Source organism: Miniopterus natalensis, chromosome 1 (genome assembly GCF_054644295.1).
Source record: "Miniopterus natalensis isolate mMinNat1 chromosome 1, mMinNat1.hap1, whole genome shotgun sequence".
Classification (NCBI taxonomy): domain Eukaryota; kingdom Metazoa; phylum Chordata; class Mammalia; order Chiroptera; family Miniopteridae; genus Miniopterus; species Miniopterus natalensis.
Window position 1 is genome coordinate 112,680,108 of NC_142081.1, and position 19,564 is coordinate 112,699,671.

The 19,564-nt window shown below is 39.5% G+C and overlaps 1 protein-coding gene across 1 annotated transcript in view; it reads right to left on the bottom strand.

Moving 5' to 3' along the window:
* The window catches only part of LOC148094323 (ankyrin repeat domain-containing protein 26-like), a 49,777-nt gene extending 36,736 nt beyond the window's left edge, over nucleotides 1-13,041 (bottom strand). Inside the window, exons 1-3 of the mRNA XM_087821051.1 lie at nucleotides 12,938-13,041; nucleotides 8,596-8,710; nucleotides 8,261-8,433 (exon numbers count right to left, since the gene is read on the bottom strand). Of these exons, the coding sequence (XP_087677177.1) occupies nucleotides 8,261-8,433; nucleotides 8,596-8,710; nucleotides 12,938-13,041 (392 nt within the window). The remainder of the gene's footprint in view (nucleotides 1-8,260; nucleotides 8,434-8,595; nucleotides 8,711-12,937) is intronic.
* Nucleotides 13,042-19,564: the final 6,523 nt, after the last annotated feature.

A 19,564-nucleotide genomic window follows, 5' to 3' on the forward strand; every position in this document is an offset into this window, starting at 1 on the left:
CCTGTAAATTGGAATCAAGTCTCTTTTTTTTTTTTTTTCAAAGTGAATGACCCTTCTCTAATTTATCCTTGCAGAAAAATGAAGTTTCACATCATTTATACAAGCATGCAGCGGCACAAGTTTTCAGTTCCTGCAAGGGGCAAGGCACAGAGTGAGGTGTGGCAGGGAGACCTGGGTGAGAAAAGCCTAATCCCTGCCCTCAGGGAGTTTATATCACACCCCCTCAGGATTAAGTGCTGTTCTCATCTGGGTCATTAATCCAGTGGAATCTGTTTATGACTGAACAGGTAGTTTACTATTCAGCCTTTTACTGAAAAGGCTGTGTGTTCTCTTTCATCACCATGTGGTGGGGAAATCCGGTTCCAACCAACACTTCAGTGCTGGCATCCAGGAGAAAACCCAAGTGCACGCTGGAGTTCCTGGAGCTGTTTGCCACGAAGCCGCGGAGGCCTGGGTGGATTTGTAGGGTCTGTAGGGTCTGTGAGTACCGGGGCAGCCCGCAGACCTGGCAGCTTTCCTTCCCTCTGGGCATGATGAACACAAGCGCCTTTCAAACCACCTGTCTTCTCTGCCTGTCTGGTAGGAGCTGTGTAGATCCTTTCAGCACTGGTGTCTTCCCGTCCTCCAGATGAAGAACTTGAGGTACAAGGGGTACCTGGAGGCAGTGTTTGTCACCTGGTGCTTTGCACCTTGTTTTCTCAGCCACTGGCTTAGCCTTCGGGATCCTCAGTTTCCTCCTCTGTGCATGGGCACAGTGGTAGCATCTGTACTAATCTTGAACCTCTTAGGGCCCTGAACTTCTGTGAGGAAGTGATGAAAGCTGCCAGGAGAGCTTATGTTTATTGAGGCCCACTCTGTGTCAGGCCCAGTGTTTGGGACTTTCCCCTCATTGTCTCATGTAATCATCAGTAGAGTCTCTCTGGCCAGGTATTAGTCTTGTCTGTATCTCACAGAGGGGAAAGGAGGCCCAGAGCGGCGAAATGCCTGTTCCCAGGCCACACAGCGGTGGTGCCAGCAGAGCCAGGTGCACCATATGGCAGAGCTGGGGCCTGGTCACAGGCTCTCTGCCCCTTGGCTGGGGTGGGGGCGTCGAGAACGCAGCACACAGCACCCTCTCCTGCACTTTAGGGGTTTGAGCACCCCAAGTCCGCCCACTGGCCAGGTAGACCAGGCCTCCCCCAGTTTGCTGGCTAATGCAGGCCTGGCTGTGCCCTCGGCAGGGCTTTCGGTCAGCGTGTGGCGACCCAGACCCGGGCGTGGGGCCGGACCGAGGCCGGGCACCCATGCCAGTGCAGGCTTGCGGCGCGGGGTCGGCAACGTGGCGTCCGGGGCTCTGGGTCCCAGGAATGTGGGAGGGCAGGGGCTGCGGCGGAGGCGGCGAGGGGCCGCGGGCTGGGGGCCCTGTCCGGCCCCAGAGGGCGGGCTGCGGGCTCGGGAGCCGGTGCCCGGAGCCTCCCCGTGGACGCCCTCGCGGGCTCCAGGCCGCCTCCGACCCCTCGCCTACATTTTTAAAACTCTAATTCTCACCATAGGTTTAAAGTGTCTGGCAAATACTACACATCAATGCAAAAGAATAATGACAAGAGTAAGATCCTAGTCTGCTCAGGCTCCTGGTAGGCACTGAATAAAGTATAGGAAATAATAGAAATGACAATGGTAATAAGAAGGTCTTCGAAGGGAGGGACCCAGTTTTTTAAATGTTTGAATTCTGGAACATCAGCATAACACCTAGTACCTAAAAGGCACCTGAGAGTGAAATAGCAAACCATCAAGATCAATCAATAACTGAATTTTGAGATTTTCTTTGAAAATTCTGTTTCAAAAACACACAGGAATAAACCAGGCACAGCTTTCTGATATTATCAGCACCTTCAAAGTCACCATTATTTCATCTTTTCGTTTCCTATCATTTGCAAAACCCACCTACACATGTTCTTGTTCAAAGTCTTGATTTAGGGACCCCTAACAGGATGGCATTATGTGGCATTTATGATGGGTGACGTTACGTTCTACATGATTAGAAGCAGAAGGTAATTTCACACATACCAGTCATGGAATTGGTTATTCTTATTTCTTCTACCAAACATTCCTCTTGATCTATTTGAATAAAAGCACGAAAGAGATAAATGAAACGATGATGTCAGAAAATAATGTGAAATAAGCAACAATTCTATTTATTGAAAATATAACATACAGAATCCTAATCACTGATAACACGTTCTATAGTATGAAAGTTCCTATAGGATAATGAAACATCACACTGGCAATTTTCTCCAACTAAGCAGGGTTTCATTTCTTTGTACAATAGTTATGAATCTATTAAGTAACTGGGGTAGCGAGAGTAACATGATAATTCTCAAAGATAGTACAATAGTGTTCTAATGATGACAGAGTTCTATTTCTTTGTTTCTAAACTTTTTCTTAATGTCTTATGACACTACAAACATGGCTCTCCTATGAAAGGTAGTTGTTGACAGGACAAGGTAAACAATCAAAGTAACTGTATCCAAAATGTAGGCTGAGTTACCCATGGATATTCCAACAAACTCAACATGTGTGGGGAAAATCTGGTCTTTCCTGTTGAACTGTTGCTCTTCCCTGCTCATCTGATAAAGTCCTATTCTCCATGTCCAATTCACAGGCCAGTGCACACGCTGGAGACCTTTTAATCAACTGTCTTAGATTTCTCTCCCCCTACTAACTTTTTGCACTTAATCCTCATGAAAGCATGTGAACTGGACTTCTTTTCTTTCTCTGCTTTATTTTGCTACTGTCAACTGCCCTAGTCAAACATGGGCTCTTAATGTATGTCTTTCACAGAGGGGAAATAACAGCAACTATCGTTGTTCCATCATAAATTAAGATTTTTTTAAGTAAAACAAACGAGAAAGACATACACCTAGAAAAAGACCTACATTATAAATGGAATGAATTCGGTAAAATCAGAATAACACTATTTTAAGATATGTGAGAATTAAATAGCAAACCATGAAGTGGACCAATGAGTAACTGAATTTTGAAATTGTATTTGAAAATTCTGGTTCAAAAATAGAGATAAAAACCAGGGGCAGCTGTCTGATACTATCAGCACCTTCAAGGTTAAAACTCTATTGCATCTTTGTGTTTCCTATTGGTTGTAAAACCAACCTACACAAGTTCTTGATGAAGGTCTACTATGTCCAAGGCTTCCTCATACAGTTCACATCGCACAATGAACTCAGTGCCACAGCTGGGTAGCTCACTGGCATTTTTGTTAATGTGAAACTTTTTTCTAGTTTTATTATAATTTCTTGAATCTCAAGTTGAGCTATTTGAATATTTATTATGATTATCTTTAACCAATGGCAACAGAGCGTCTGGTTCTAAGGAAATTACACTGTCATGACAATTATCCAACAAGCAGAAGGATCGTCTTGTTCTAATGAAGTCAACGTGCCTCATTCTGTTTTGACTTCTGAGGAATGAAGTTGATCATAGTGAAACCTTATTGGTATCATATGTAAAATAACCTTTGCTTCTCAACTGGCATTGCCTCTCTGACTTCTGTACTATTGGAAGATACTGGTTTAAAAACCAGTATCATTGGGATTGTTTCACTCTGGCTAAGTGTTGTAGTTCTTACCGTTTGCTCTTTGTTTTTGGTGCCAGGAAAGTGTTGTTGAGTTTGTAGTTTTAGTGACTTTTTAGTGAGGCAAATCACTATGTAATAACAAGTATTCATTTACTAAGTGTAATCTATTTGCTGTAAACACTAAACAAAACATCTATATTTAACAAGTCCAATTTGTTATACTGTGATTATTGAGGAAATATACTACATCCTAACTTAAATCTTTTTACTTTTTTATGTAACGATATCATATAGGATATTAGAATTCATGAATAAATGACTTCTTTTAAACAATATTGTTCCAGATTTTAAATCACCTACAATTAAGTGTTTAAATAATACTAGATACTAGTTTATTAAGGAAGAAATTAAGGAATACTATACGCCTATCTTACACATTGTGGGGTTTTTTTAACTGTTCTTTCTTTATCAAAACTTCCTTACTCTTTATCTATGGTGGGGACACTTATGGTAATTCACTATCAGAAGTCTTACCATGATCGTTTTTTTCAGAACATTTTACAGATGGCCTTTCTCCTTCATATTCAGTACTTTGTTGTTGATAACTATGTATAAAGAAATGGTGATAAATAATATTACTGTATTAATATTAAAGCAAAATATTTTCCAAATGTAGTAAATTCTTAGAATATTTCAGGTAATATCAGAGCTAATATTCAAACTTTAATTATACCATACACTTCAAATTTGTAAGTTCTACAAACTTTTTATTAGGCACATAACTTAAAAGAAAGTTACATGAAATAGTCATGATTTGAGGGCCATATCTTTCAGTGAATTAATTAGTGTCAGCTTGACATAATGGCAAGTGTCTTCATGTCAGACATCATAGTTCTATAACCATCAGCTGTTTGTTCTCAAACAAGTCACTTTTCTTTGGGTCAGAGTCCTCCTCTACAAAATATGAATCTTACTGCCTTATTGTAGAAGGCTATTAGGATGATTATATGAGATAGTACAGCAAAAAGACATGTTCAGAGAAAGAGTAAGGCAAAGAATAAACCTGTTCATGATCTTTATTTGTTGAAACTATTTTGGAATCCCAAATAAACACCAATGTGGGTTTTTCATAGTTTCTAACATTCAAATATTGCAGTTTTTAGAAAATATTAATTTTGGTTATTAACTGTTCTTTCTTCATGGCTTGTAATTCAGGGTATCTCAACTAGTATATAACTTGCAACGAAATTTATTTACAATTACATTTCTTCATGAAGTCAGATATGAAAATACTGCCCTATTTTTGTAGTTAATCATCCCAACGGCAGAAAACTAAGAGAAGTCACAACCTGGCCTGGACTCCCACTCTCCCTTCTCTACCTACTCAAACTGTGATGAAGCAGATCTTTATGAGACTGATGCGTAATCTCCTTGTCCACCCCCATTTAGCTTGCGAGTTAGAATCCTACTTGTCACTCATGGATACTGATGAGGCATGTATGGGCCCTTAGCAAGTCTCATGCCCAATAACCTACTTTTGATTCAGAGCTTTCTATTGACTGACTTCCAGGTGAGGCATAATTTAAAATATTTTGAAGCCGGAGGTAAATTCAAGTCACTTGGGAAAGTGTCATTATTATGGCAAAGATATCACTTGAGGGGACAACTGTAATTATGGAATCTCAGGCAAGTTGGTACCTACTATTCTGGGAAAGGCGATATGGGACCTTCCACTACCTAAACAAAGATGCTCTATAGTATATAAAGTGACCATGGGGTACAGATCTGGTAACAAAGGAGAAAGGAAATTCTGGTCTTTTCCTGCAGCATTATTTGAACCTCTCTGACAGCTTAGAATGGTCATTCCATCTAATACCTGCTGGCAGGAAAAAACAAACAAGAAGCTCAAAGGGTAACTCATCTGCGAAGGTCTGGCTAATATGTGAGCTGCACATAGCTGTTTCAGTGTCAGGGGAAGGCTGTGGGTAGCTAAAGCTAGGAAGCCAAGCTGCCAGAACACAGTGCTGGTAATTAGAATAATGGCCGAGCATATAAGCGTATGTATGTAAACTATAAAATGCTGTAACTTTCAAGTCCAAGGGTGAATCAACATGAACTCTCAGGAATCTGGATCAGCAAGGGCAGCCTGGGAGCAAAGGTCAATTAAGACTTAGGACCTGTTTCAATAGCAACTCTGCAGCAATAGAACCAATGGAAACAACAGAGAGATCAGAGTGTCCTTTTTACATCTCCATCTGACTTGTGAAAGGAGACTGTCTCCCTTGGACTTAGGGAATCCTTTAGGTTCCTACAAAATTCAAGGGGGAGACTCTAGGAGATAGCCCCCAGCAAATACACATTTTTCTGCTAACATGAACACTTCAAGACCCCAAGTAACTAGTTAGAAAAACCAGAGATGTGACTTTATTTGTAACCCCATGCATAGAGGTTCCACTTGGAATGAAATGGATAATGTTAAGATCCTTATTAATAAAGATCTTAAAAATCCTGAAATAAAGAATCTGGCCCATTGCTACTTCAAACTAGTCTAGCCTTTTGCTTGGAGTCTGACTGATGACATAGACTAATTCACTCCCATTCCCAAACTGCCTTAAATCTTACCTGCTCCACAAAAAGTTAACAGTGAAATTATTTTAAACCTCAGTTTCTTGTTAACTAGCATTTTAAAGTAAATATTTACAAGATAAAACCACTAGATAGTCTTACACACAATCCCCCTTGAAGGATATATTACTATCCTCCTTGCAATATCCAGAAACATGTTTGGAAATGCTAGGAAACATTCCCAAGGTCACACAGCTGGCAAGCAGGAAAGCTGGGCATTAAACCCCATTTTGTGTGAATTGAAGGCCCTTGTCTCTTTTCTTTATCACTCACATATAACTTGCCTCCATTAAAGGAAGTGTTTATTCAATTAAAGTTATCTTTCTCCTTCTACCCATACCAATAAAAACTAAAAACATCAAAATATACTAGAAATGAAAGAGAATAATAACTGATGAGCCCAGACTATATCTGGTAGCAGTTTTCACAGTCACTTAGGGATAACCTAATTATATCAGTGTTCATCAAACAAAGCAATTTAAAGCAAAGGATTATCCAAAACACAAAATCAACTATTTATATTTAACATGCACCTTTTAAGGAAAACTATATACATAGTAAAGGTTAAAAAAACTGTAAGAGAGACTAAGTCCACTATTGTATCAAGTAAACTATCAGCTAGAGTCCATAAAATACATAATTAATAAAACTAATATGAAACCCCTTTAGCTAATATAAAATAAATGATGAAAAAGGTCACATTGCAAATGACATCAATCAACATTAGAAATAAATATAATCCTCCAGTATACTGCTATTCCAGTTGCCCAGTCAGAGTAATTGTTTTTCTACCTAATATAATATGTTCATATTTTTTACTATATAATTATAAGTTAATCTTCTTGTTAATTTAATCTTTCTCATTTCAATGATTGTTACCACTCTAGATCAATACTAAGGTTTAAAAACAAAAACAGCAGCACACTCTCCCTCTTGGGAGCACTCCTGAGGCTTTCCCTTGCCCCTCCTCATCCTCTCAGGCTTCCATCTCCTAAACTCTATGAGACCTCATCAGACTTGCAACCAGGGGAGCAGTGGGCAGTGGAAGCTCATCCTGGGCTAACCCTCTGAACCTGTCTCCAAGGCCCCTTTTCTGAGTTTACAGTGAGCCAAAGCAACCCCACCAAGGCTCTCTCCTATTGCTTCTTCTATCCTAAGCCCTTCCTTGTTTCACTGTCCCCAGCTTTAATAAGTGTGCTCTCCAAGTACAAACTAAAAAGGAAGAACAAGCTATTGTACCTTTTTATGTTGTCGATTTTTGCACCTCTGCTTACTAACAACTCTGCCATCTGATGTCTATTTTCACGTTTAGCAAGGGAAAGTGGTGTATGGCCATCCTGTAGAGCAGCAAAAACAATTTATGATTTACAAAATTACATATATCCAAACTGAATATTAAAACTTATAAAAGATCCTCTGAACTTAAACATGTAATATAGAAAGTAAAGAAAAAGGAGCTGCTTTCCTCTCACCCTTGTGCAGTCACTGACTGTTAAAATGCCCTCCACTCCCTTTTCAACAGGTTAACTCAACATCATTCTCCAGATCCCACTTCAGATATTTACAGTCCTGATTCCAAGACTCTTTGTTCCTATCACAGTACCTATCATGATATGCTGTCCTTCCTTTACTGCCTGGGGACTGCGGCTTCCTCTTCCCACTTGCACTCACCCAGCTCCCCTTGCTGGGCACTAGGGCTCCCCCTCCCACTCGTGCCCAGCAGCACCCATTTCCTAAGCCTCTGCCAGCATAGCAGCCAGTCCCCACCATCACTTCACTCCCCCAGGCCTTCAGTCCTCTGGGCTCTGAGCCTCCCACCCACTCCCAGGCCCTAAGAGGAAGTTGCCCTCCTGGGGTAGAAGGGTAGCTGGGAGACAGAGCTTTGCCCCTTCTGTGGGCACTACATTCCTCCAGCCCTCCCTGACTGGGCTTTGGAGTTGTTGCCATGGTGACAGGGCCTGATAATACTGTGTTCGGTGTATGTGTGTGAGAAAGAAAATGCTTGCAAATAAAGTAAAAATGTGTATTTCAAATATTTTGTAAATAAAGTTATTTGATCTATACCTCATTTTTGCTTCAATGTCTGCTTTGTGGAAAAGCAGCTTTTCCACTATAGCTTGACTGTAACCAAGGACAGCATAGTGGAGAGCGGTGTTGCCATCGATGTCCATTATATTTGGATTAGCACCACGTTCTAGCAGAATAGCTGCACACTCTTCATTCTGATATTCTAAAGCCTGTCAGTATTATGCCAAGAAATAGATTATAAATTCTAGGAATTCAATGTAAACGTTCCACAAGTTTTGCCAATGACTTCTGGTTAAATGAGAGAAATTCATTTTTATTCTAAGTGATTATATCAAATCCATCGCATGTTAACATAGTTGGCTAGTACCTACTTGAATCAGAGCCGTCCTCTTTTTAGAGTCACGGGGGTTCAACAGGCAATTTCTGTCTAGTAGGAGAGTCACCACTTTGGGATGGCCACAGGCACAGGCCACATGCAGGGCAGTCCTATGAAAGTGAGAGGACTCTTTAGGAACTTAGAGTGCACTATTTCAATATACACAATTATTCAGGTAATTATAAACATTTGTCCCTACACCTTCGTTTTCTTCTGGGGACAGTACAATATTTACTAGTTCTTGTTATGCACATTAATGAAGCAGCAGCCTGTCTGAACAGAGGATGACCTGGGCATTCAGCTCAGCTTGAGTCTGATCCTGTTTTAACTGTCACTTGTTAGCTATCACTTGACCTTTCTGTGCCTCAATTTCCTCATCAACAAAATGGGGATAAAAATAGTAGTTATCTCACAGGACACCAGTTTGCTTTAATGAGAATCTATGCAAAGCATTTCCTACAGTTCCTAGCACCAAAAAACTGCTCAATAATTGTTAGATAATATTAGTATCACTATTACTATTACTACGACTTTACAAAGACAACATTTCAATTAAGTAAAATGGTATTATACCTACTTTGCAGGCATGTTTTAAGGATCAGAAAGAATACTGAGTATTTCAATGATTCTAAGATGCTTATTCTCTCACATTTTAACATCTCCAACATTGGAATCCAATTTTTAATTCAGAATGTCTTACAACTATAGTTGGCAGCATTGTTTAAAAAAATTCTTATTGATACATAATATACTGGCATCATACCGTCCAGGGTGCCTTTCCCTGAGTGAATAATGGTCGATACAACAGACCTCTTGCATTTCTGTTCAAATGGTTGGCATTTAAATAAGTTTTAATTCTTAAAAGCCTTATGGGGGAAAGAAAACCAAAAGAACAAAACAAGAATTTTTAAAAATAATTCTTACTTTTTCAAGAAAATTTAAACCAATGGACACTCAGGATTTAAATGAAAAGAGTGGCTCATTTTGTTCAATATTTAGATTTATAGATTGTATGGAAAGCAAATCTTCCCAATGATCAATATTAGTGTTTAACACTATTATGCATTTTCAAAAGGGCAGGTAAAGGTCATCTTTTACAATTTACTACCTTCAGAAATACTTTTGCTTGAAAGGAGGGAGAATAAGCTTCAACTGTGATAATACTTCAATTTTGAATTTCTCATTTTGCTCATATTGGGCAACATGAAGATTTTAAGTTTGAAAGGGGCCTGAGAGATTGAAAACGTCCTGAGTAGAATATGTCCGCTGCATAAGAGGCATTCAGGTTATATTTCATGTACAAATGGATTGAAAAAATGGATAAACATAGTGGGAGAGTTCAATATTTTTAAAGGAAACTTTTATAAAGTAAAATGATACTTCGGCAATAGTAATAATCACTGATATTTGCTTTATTTAAAGAAAAAAGCCAGTTTGAGAAAAACAAATATCACATGATATCACTTATATGTGGAATCTAATGAACAAAAATAAACTGACTAACAAAATAGGTTGAGAGGTATGGATGCATGAAATAGAATAACAGATCTCATCTCGGGGGTGAGGGGGTGAGACAGGAAGAGATTAACCAAAGGACATAGATGCACACATGCAGGACCCATGGACACAGACAATATTATGGGGACGGCCTTGGGTGGGGTGGGGGCTGGGTGGGTCAAAAAGAAAGAAAATGGAAGACATCTGTAATACTGTCAACAACAAAAATTTTAACTTTTTAAAAAATATTTTTTTATGTTTGTTTTTAATTGATTTTCAAGAGAGAGGAAAAGAGAGAGAGAAAGAGAGAAACATCCATAAGCTGCTCCTTGTAGGCATCCTGACCTGGGATGGAAACCTGGGTATGTGCCCTGACCGGGAACTGCGCCAGTGGCCTTTCAGTGTATGGGAGGGCTATGGCGATGAAGCCCCAACCAACTGAGCCACACTGGCCAGGGCATAGTTTTTTTATCTTTTATTTTCATAAGGACACAACTAAAATGATTAATCTATAATTACTTACATATTGTATGTAATAAAGCCATATAAAGTAAAATATATATGTGTAGTTATATGTATACACTCTAAAGGCAGATAAGAAAGAGCCCAAGTGTCCATCAGTAGATGAGTGGATAAAAAGCTGTGGTACATTTACACAATGGAATACTATAGAACTGTAAAAATGGAGGAACTCTTACCCTTTGTGACAGCATGGGTGGATCTGGAGAGTATTATGCTAAGCAAAACGGGCCAGAGAAACACAAATACCATATGCTCTCACTTATATGTGGGATCTAATGAACAAAATAAACTGACAGACAAAATAGGACCAGAGGCATGGATACATGGAACAAACAGAAGGAGGGGGTTGGCAGGAACTGAAGGAGATTAGCCAAAGAACATATATGTGCATATATGGATAGCTCATGGCCACAGACTACAATGTGGTGAAGGCCGAAGGGGGCTGGGTGGAGGGGCATTAAATGGGGAGAAATGGATGACATCTGTTATAGTGTCAACAATTTAAATATATATATTTCCTTTACTTCTGAAGAGGCTAAAAGTTGTCAAGAGATACCAATCCTCAAAAAGTCTTCAGAAAAAAAAGTAGAAAGTGAGAAATAATTTTATCTCTGCAAGATTCATATTATTGCTCTTCCCCAGAATGATTTCATTCATAATAATATTTCCTAGAATTTCTGTACCTGATCATTGCAGAAATCAGATGTTTTAAAAAATACTCATTGAGAATGATCAGAAATAAATTTTATTACATTTTGCACATATTTTCAGCTAACCTAAGATGATAGTCTGTTTGTGTGTATGTATAATCAAACTGATTTTTTTTCATAATACCTTGCTATTTTAAGCAGTGCTGAGAAAAACAAATTATATGTAATTTATCTAATTATTTCATCAAGATATTTTAGTATAAATAGAATTGATGGGTATAGGATACACACACACACACACATATTTTAAATGTGGCACTCAGCACCAAATTGCCTATTTCAAAAGTCAGAAGCAACTTAAACTTTAAGCAGCAGTACAAGGACAATCCCTGGTCATCTTCACAAACTCTGTGGATGGAAAACATTATTTTACTCCTCTTTTAACATAAATTCCTTTTTTTAGCAGGGGCACTAAATATTTTTTCTTTTGTCCATTGGTCACTTGTACATAAGCAAAAAGTTCTTTGTCCACTTTCAGATTTGTTTTTTCTTGTTGATTTCAAAGACTTCTCTGTAAAATTAACATTCACTTTTTCTCTGATACACAGACATTGTAAATATTTTGCAAGTATGTTTTCTTCTATTTTGCTAATATTGTCTGATAGACAGAGGGTTTGAATTTTTTATATTGCTCAAGCAACCTCCAGAAATCTTGCTTTGGAGTCTTTGCCACCAACAACAAAAGTGTATAAGTGGGCATTTGTGTTTTCTTCTGGTACTTTTCTCATTTTGTGTATTTAAAAAATTCAATCTTGAATTTACTTGGAGGAGATAAAAATCTAGTTAGTTTTCTCCAAATACTTAACAGGTATTTCTCCACCCTTTGAACTTGACCTTTTCCTACAAACATGAAATGTCACCAGTAGCAAGATCTAAAGTCTTACATATATTTGGGTGTTTGGATATTTTCCCTTCTGTCCCAATCACTTATGTGTCTTTTCAGCTACTAGTAAGAAAACAGTTTGTGGAAATTTATAGCACATGTTGATACCTAGAAGGGCAAACCTTTGCTACACAAATTTTTTCTTAATTTCATGACAATAATGAAAGATAACCAACGTAACTCAAAAATTTTAAAACCATATTTATTTGGTTTGTAAAACTGACAAACATAAAAAGAGCACACATTTTGAGAAACTGAGTCTTCCTAGTCGAGGGCACTGCCATCCTCCCACCTGAAAGTCCTTCTGAGGTCCCTCAGTAAGGAGCGTAGGTGTGCCCCGAGATAAACGGTTATCGGGTTTTACCTAAAGAACTTTTAGCCCAGAAGTTGCTGTATCATGGGAATAAAGTGTGAACATCAATATAAAATGCTGTATACACTCAATTTCGTTTCCATTATTGATATGTGGTTAAATCGCTTAACAATTGTCAGTAGAGTGTGTGCAGGGGGGGCTCTGAGCGGGTCCTTGTGTCTGTGTCTGTGCTGCTCACGAAGTGGCCCGAGCGCTGGGCCCGCAGGTCCCGGGAGGCGCTGCGGCTCCGCGGGAGGCGGGACAGCGGGCGGGGCAGGCGGCCTGCGCTCCCCCTGAGCCGGGCAGGGGGGCTCCTCCGGGCCCACCCGCCTCCTCCCGGGGACCCCGGCCCCAGCCTCGCAGTCCCTGTTACCTGCCGATCCTGTCTCTGTCATTCAAGCCGCTTTTCCCGAAAAACAGAGCTTGCTTCACTCTCCACACGCTGCCGGCCCTGGCAGCTCTGTGGATGGGTCGCATGTCGCTGTATCCAGAGCCGCGCCTTCCGCCTCCAAAGATGCCCCCCCTCTGGCGCGGGGGGTGACCCAAGGGGGCCAGGGTCCAACGCCTCCGAAAACCAAACATTATTGCAGAGGCTACGGGCTTCGGAGAAGCCGCACCTTCCCCTCCGCTTTTCGCACCTCCCGTGCCCAATACTCTCTGTGTCTGTCTGTCTCTGTCTCTGTCTGTCTGTCTCTCTCTCTGTCTCTGTCTCTGTCTCTCTCTCTGTCTCTCTCTGTCTCTCTCTGTCTCTCTCTCTCTCTCTCTCTGTCTCTGTCTCTGTCTCTCGCCAACAGCCCGCCGCCACAAGGTTCAAGCAGAGCCTTGGGCAGTTGAGGGCTTAGAATCTCCAGGCCCAGAATCACGGTAACCAAGCAACGCCGCTGACATCACTGCGCATGCGCACAGAGACCTACAGCCCAGGGCGCTCCAGCCCACGTGGGCCGCTCAAGCATCGCAAATCTCAGAGATTGCCTGTGGGTGGGTTTGGGGTTCTGTTCAAACATCCCTGGGAGTTAGCTGTTTCCTGACGCTTGCAAAAGTTATTCACCGCAGTGAAAAAGCAGTCTTTGCTCTTCTCACATTGATGTTTCCCTCTCTCTCCCTCTCCCTCTCCCTCCCTTCCACTGTTTCTAAAAATCAATGGAAAAATATCCTCGGGTGAGGGTTAAGTAACAGACAAGCAAACAAACAAAGAACAAAGTCAGTGAGAGATGACAAAACACAAACTGAAAATTTGAGCTCTAGATGCTAGGGAGGAAGGACAATGAGTGCAAATGGGAATCATACATAGGCCAGCGATCTTTTCTTTGTTAACTGAGTGGTAGGTGCATGTATGTTTGTTAGATTAGCTCTACATTTTTGTAGCCCTGAAAATTCAGTAATAAGACAAAGGAAAAACTTGAACAAGGTGCCTATTAGCTGGCTCCAGCGATAAGCCTGGGGGTGGCAGGAAAGGTGCTGCAGCCAGCCAGCTTGTCACACATTCACTCACTCATCAGATAGAGTTTGTCTTATTTTTTATAGTGTTACTGACATTTTTAAAACCAAAATGCTGTTTTCTGGGAGGAAAAACTCAATTTTCAGAGCAACACCAACTTCTCTCCACTTTGTTGTTTTATGTATAGGAAAAAAAAACACTAAAGAATTTGTGAGGGGATTCATCTGCCCATTGAAATTTTAAGACCTAGAGAGAAAATATTAGCAGAATACCTTCAGAATCTCAGATGAGAGGAATTAAAGATAAATGCCCAAAGAATGCATGTTTAGACAATATATTTACTCAAGGCGCAAAATTTTTAAAGAATTTGAAAAAGCGGAGATTTAGAGTCTTAGTTGGTACCTACTTAGAACTAGGTTAAGAGATCTGGGGTTTCCTCTCAACCCTTTTCTAAGACAAGGAGTTTTGGATCAATGTCCCAGAAAGGAACAATTTTGAAAACTGACCAAAAAGACAGTGCAGTAGCGCCATCTACTGAGCTCTCGATAACTTTACACAGAAACTTGGGAAATGTCCCAAGGTATAGCAAAAGTAGGCTGAAGTTAAGCATAAAATATAAAAGCACACTGCCTGAGGAAAACTTTTATAAATGATGTACTTATTTTATCCTTTAAAACTAATTAAAGTAGCAAAGTAGAACATGTAACAGCAATGCTGTAAAAGTATTTCAGAAGGTGAGGTTTGGTTTTGTTGTTTACAAATTACATTATTTACAAGAAGTCTTAAGATGCCTTTTACTTCAGAATGGTGTGGCATAAGGTGGGATTTAGGGGGCTAGGGAGGCCATGTGCTGGACAGGCTTAACAATCAGCCCTCAGGGAGGGGAGGAGCCCCGGTGTGTAGCGTTTGCCTAGTTCTGTGGTGTAAATTCTCCCAGTGGGGCCGCCTCCTTGTGGAGCCCTCTGAGGAGCCAGCGAGCCCCTTGGCTCCTGGAAGCTGCTGCAAGTGCTCAGGATGCAGCCACTGGGCCCTGACTTTACCACTAAGCGGATACTGAAAATGCAAATCCCATCGCCTCTCCACACCTGAATTTTTCCATCTCTTAAAAGGATGCCACGTCACCCCTAAAATGTTTCTCATCTTAAATTATAGAACATTAAAAAAGAGAAGGACTGCTCAGTAAGGGAGGACTGGGGGAGCAGCCGCAGCACCATTGCAGCCAAGGCCCGGGTGGGGAGGCGGCGGGAGCCTCCCTGCAGCCCCGCCCCCCAGCCGCCTTTGGAAATCATCTTGTCTCTGCCCAGCGGGGAACGGAGGCTGCTGCTGCTGCGGACTCGGTTCCTTTAAGTGTGAGGGGCGGGGTCATGTTCGGAGTTAGAAATGAGAATAGGAGCCACTTGGTGAGGAAATTTGTGTGTGTGTGTGTTTATTTTGGTTTAAAATATTACAGATGTCCCTTTTTCTCCCCAATGACCCACTCCACCCCTTCCCACCCCCTCCCCAGTCCCTCTCCCCACCATTGTCCCAGTCCTTGGGTTGTGCATATATGCGTATGAATTCTTTGGTTAATCTGGTGAGGATATTTTAAATTCTTCCTGGCAAGACTGTCCTATTCCTTCTATTTACTGAGCCACTCAAGAGAGACATCAAAATGCTCAAACCCAGCCCCAGCTCTCCAAGGCTGAAGTGGAGCCTGGCCTGGCCAGTCATTGCAAAACTGCATCTCCAACAGCAGAATTAGAACAGGGCCTGGGCAGAAAGGGAGGCCCCAGCGGGGCTGCTCAGTGAGCTGAGCTCCCCCAGCGTCAGGCCTGGCTCCACCTCACAGTCAGGAACAGGCAGGAAAAGGCGTGGACCTCGAGGTTCTCACAAGCACGAGGAAGGGGTTAGCGTGTCTTAGACAGACACAGGAATCCTAGGAAAATTGTCGGAAAGCCTTGCGGGTGATCTTGAAGTTCAGCAATAGGTGAGACCGAAAATCTGTTTATCCATTCTATTTTTTAGTGTTTCGTTGTTTCCAGTTTGGAGTTATGACAAATAATCTGCTGTGAGCATCCTTGCTCTTATGTTGCTCAATGTGCGCATTTGGCTGGTCCCAGCCCTGAAGTAGAATCGCTAAGTCACAGGCAGAGCGACCACACGGGGGGGGGGGGGGGGGGGCAAAAGGAGGTTTACAGTTGTTTGTATGGAAAATAATACAATAATTAATAAATAATAATCCCAGAATAAGCTGTGTTTCACGTAATGACAACTGTAAACCTACCTTTGCCCCACCCTGTATATTTTAGTCATCAAATTGGACACTTTTGAGAGTGAAGAATTACATTAAAGATAATAAAACTTTATTTATTGACCACAAAATTGGCTTAGTAAATTGATAGACCTATACAAAGATTTTCAAAACTGATTTTCAAAACTAAAATCCCTTCTAAAATGATAAAATAGCATATATCCATGTACATTAAAGTAAAATTCTAAAAAAACCCAAATTTTTAATCTAACTATATTTTTCAAAAACAGATTAACTATTCTTGGTACATATTCACATATATAGAGTTTTAGCCAGGCCTAGTATTTTTTTCTGAAGAACATATATTTTAATGTGGTCTTATTAATATGTTTTGTAAAACTGCTTGCAAGATTTCACCAAAGTTGTATTTTATGCTAAATAAATTTGGTGGTTGACGCTTCCAACAGACTCTACTCCACAGAATGTGTTTTTAATACAAATATTCTCTCTACAGATTCTGAGGTACCTAATAACCTCAGAGCAAAGTCTGCTAAAGGAGAAATCATCTCAACTCTAGTTTTTGTCATTTTGAAATGCGTAAGCATTTATGCTCAATATTTTCCACATATACTGTCTTTGTGTTTCTATTCAGAATACTTTTCTTCAGGAAATATTTTAATAAGCAAAGCTATAAAGTAAGTTGACTATTCAGATTTTTTTCAATTTTTTTGTGACATGTATTTACAGCAAAATTATAGGCCTTCTCAATTTCATTCCTTTCTAGTTAGAATATAAATATATCCAATTAAAATTAAGAACTCCATTAAAAATGTCAGTATGTTTCATAGTACAATATAAAAGTTAGATCTGGTACATGTGAGTTGTCCTCATTTAATTTGTTCAGTCCTCCACCCCTGCTTACTCTTATGGACATACTTCAATGCCTTTCTAGTTACGTGCTTGGTTTTCAGTGATTCAAATTGCTAAAAGTTTCAAAAGCTGCAGTATTTTGGTGCTCAATTTTTTAATGTACATTCATAATGTTGAGCGAACTATTTCCAGAACTTTCTCACCATCCCAAATAGAAACTCTGCACCCATTAAACAGTAAGTTTCCAACTTCCCCTCACCCTTCTGACTGGTAACCTCCATCCTACTTTCTGTCTCTATGAATTTGCCTATTTTAGGTACCTCATATTAGTGGAATCATATAATATTTGTTCTTTGTGTTTGGTTTATTTATTAGCTCAATGCTAAACTAATGTTTTCAAGGTTAATCCATGTCTAGCATGTATCAGAATTTCATTCTTTTTTAAGGCTGAATAACATTCCATCGTATGTATAGATCACATTTGTTTATCCATTCATCTAGGGATGAACATTTGGGCTGTTTGCAACTTTTGGCCATTATGAATAATGCTGCTATGAACATTAGGGTACAAGTATTTATTTGAGTCCCTGCTTGCAATTCTTTTGGATATAGACCTAGAAGTGGAATTGCTGGGTCATACAGTAACCCTGTATTTAATGTTTTTGAGATATCACCATACTGTTTTCTACAATGGCTATACCATTTTCCATTCCCATAGCAATGCAAAGGGTTCCAATTGTCCCACATCCTCTTTTTTTTTTTTTTATAACAGCCATCCTATTGGGTATGAAATGGATCTCATTATGACTCTGATTTGCACTTCCCTAATTACTAGTCATGTTGAGCATCTTTTCATGTGCTTATTGCCATTTATATATCTTCTTTGGAGAAATGTATATACAAGTTTTTTGCCCATTTTTTATTTCGGTTGTTTGTCTTCTGTTGTTAAGTTGTAAGAATTCTTTATATAATCTGAATATTAATCTATTATCAGATATGTGATTTGCAAGTATTTTCTCCCATTTTGTGGGTTGTCTTTTCACTCTTTTGATAGTGTCTTTTAATGTGCAAAGGAATAGCACATTTTCTTGATAGCTTAACAAATTATGTGTGGACCACAATCAATTCCAATCGCATTGCTACTCCATAGGTTTCTTAATTTAATAAGAATATTGTTTTAACCTCAATGCAAAGCTATACCAAAATTTGTATTTGTATTATCACCACAAAAATATTCAGCGGTGAATGTTTTATACAAATCTACAGGAGCATTCACTATCATGTCATACATTTTCCCATTGATAGAATGCATTTTAAAAGCTTTACTTTGACTCCATGAACTAGAGACAAAAATTCAGCCATTATTGAAATGATTTTCTACTTGAAACATCAATGACACTGCTATAATATTGTTACCATTTAACTGTTGAAAAAGTTCTTGTTCTGCTAATGGAGTGAACCCACTGACAGCTATCATTTCACATTTTGTGTTTGCACAAGAAAATTCAAAATTTAAAATGAACAAAATTAATTTAAAATGGTCATTTGACCTCAATATAAAGTAATGGTTATTTGATTGTAATGTAAGGTAATGGTCATTTGATCTTAATGTAAAGTAATGCTTCATAGAGTGATGTGTAACCTCACCTTTTTTGGCTGCTTACAGCCCTCTTAAAATCCTTACCACCGTAATATATATGCAGACATTTCTTCAGTCCATTTGTGTCTGTATCATCCCATGATGGATAGTTTATGTCAACAAATATTTTGTGAAAATAATATGTTTATCATCACCTTCCTTGAGAAACTGAAACAGTACTTAATATTTTAAATTAAACATGTGCTAATAATGATCAATCAAATGTGAAATTAAGAAAATAGTTTTATTCACAGTAGCATCAAAAAGAATAAATTACTTAGGAATAAGTTTAACAAAAGAAGTATAAGATTCGTATACAGAAAACTTAGATACTGAAAAAACACTGCTTAAAAATTTAAAGAAAATCTGAATAGAGAGGCATTCCATGTGTATGGATTGGAAGATTCAATATCGTTGAGATGGCCATACTCCCCAATTGACCTATAGTCAACCCAGTCTCTGTCAAAATCCCAGGTGGCTACCCTCCTCCCACCCCCCCACTGAAAAGCTGACTCTAAAATTCACATGGAAATGCAAAGGACCCAGACTGTCCAAAACAATCTTGAAAAAGAAGGACTTACACTGCTTAATTTCAAAACTTACTGCAAAGCTACCGTAATAAAGATAGTGTGGTACTTATAGAAAGACATCTGTATCAGTGTAATTGAATTGAGAACCTGCAATTGACTCTTTTTTGGTCAACTGATTTTTCACAAAGCTGCCAAGGCAATTTAATGTGAAAAGGATAGTATTTTTAGCAAATGGTAATGGGACAATTCTTATTTCATACTATACACCAGAATTAACTTAAAATGGATCATAT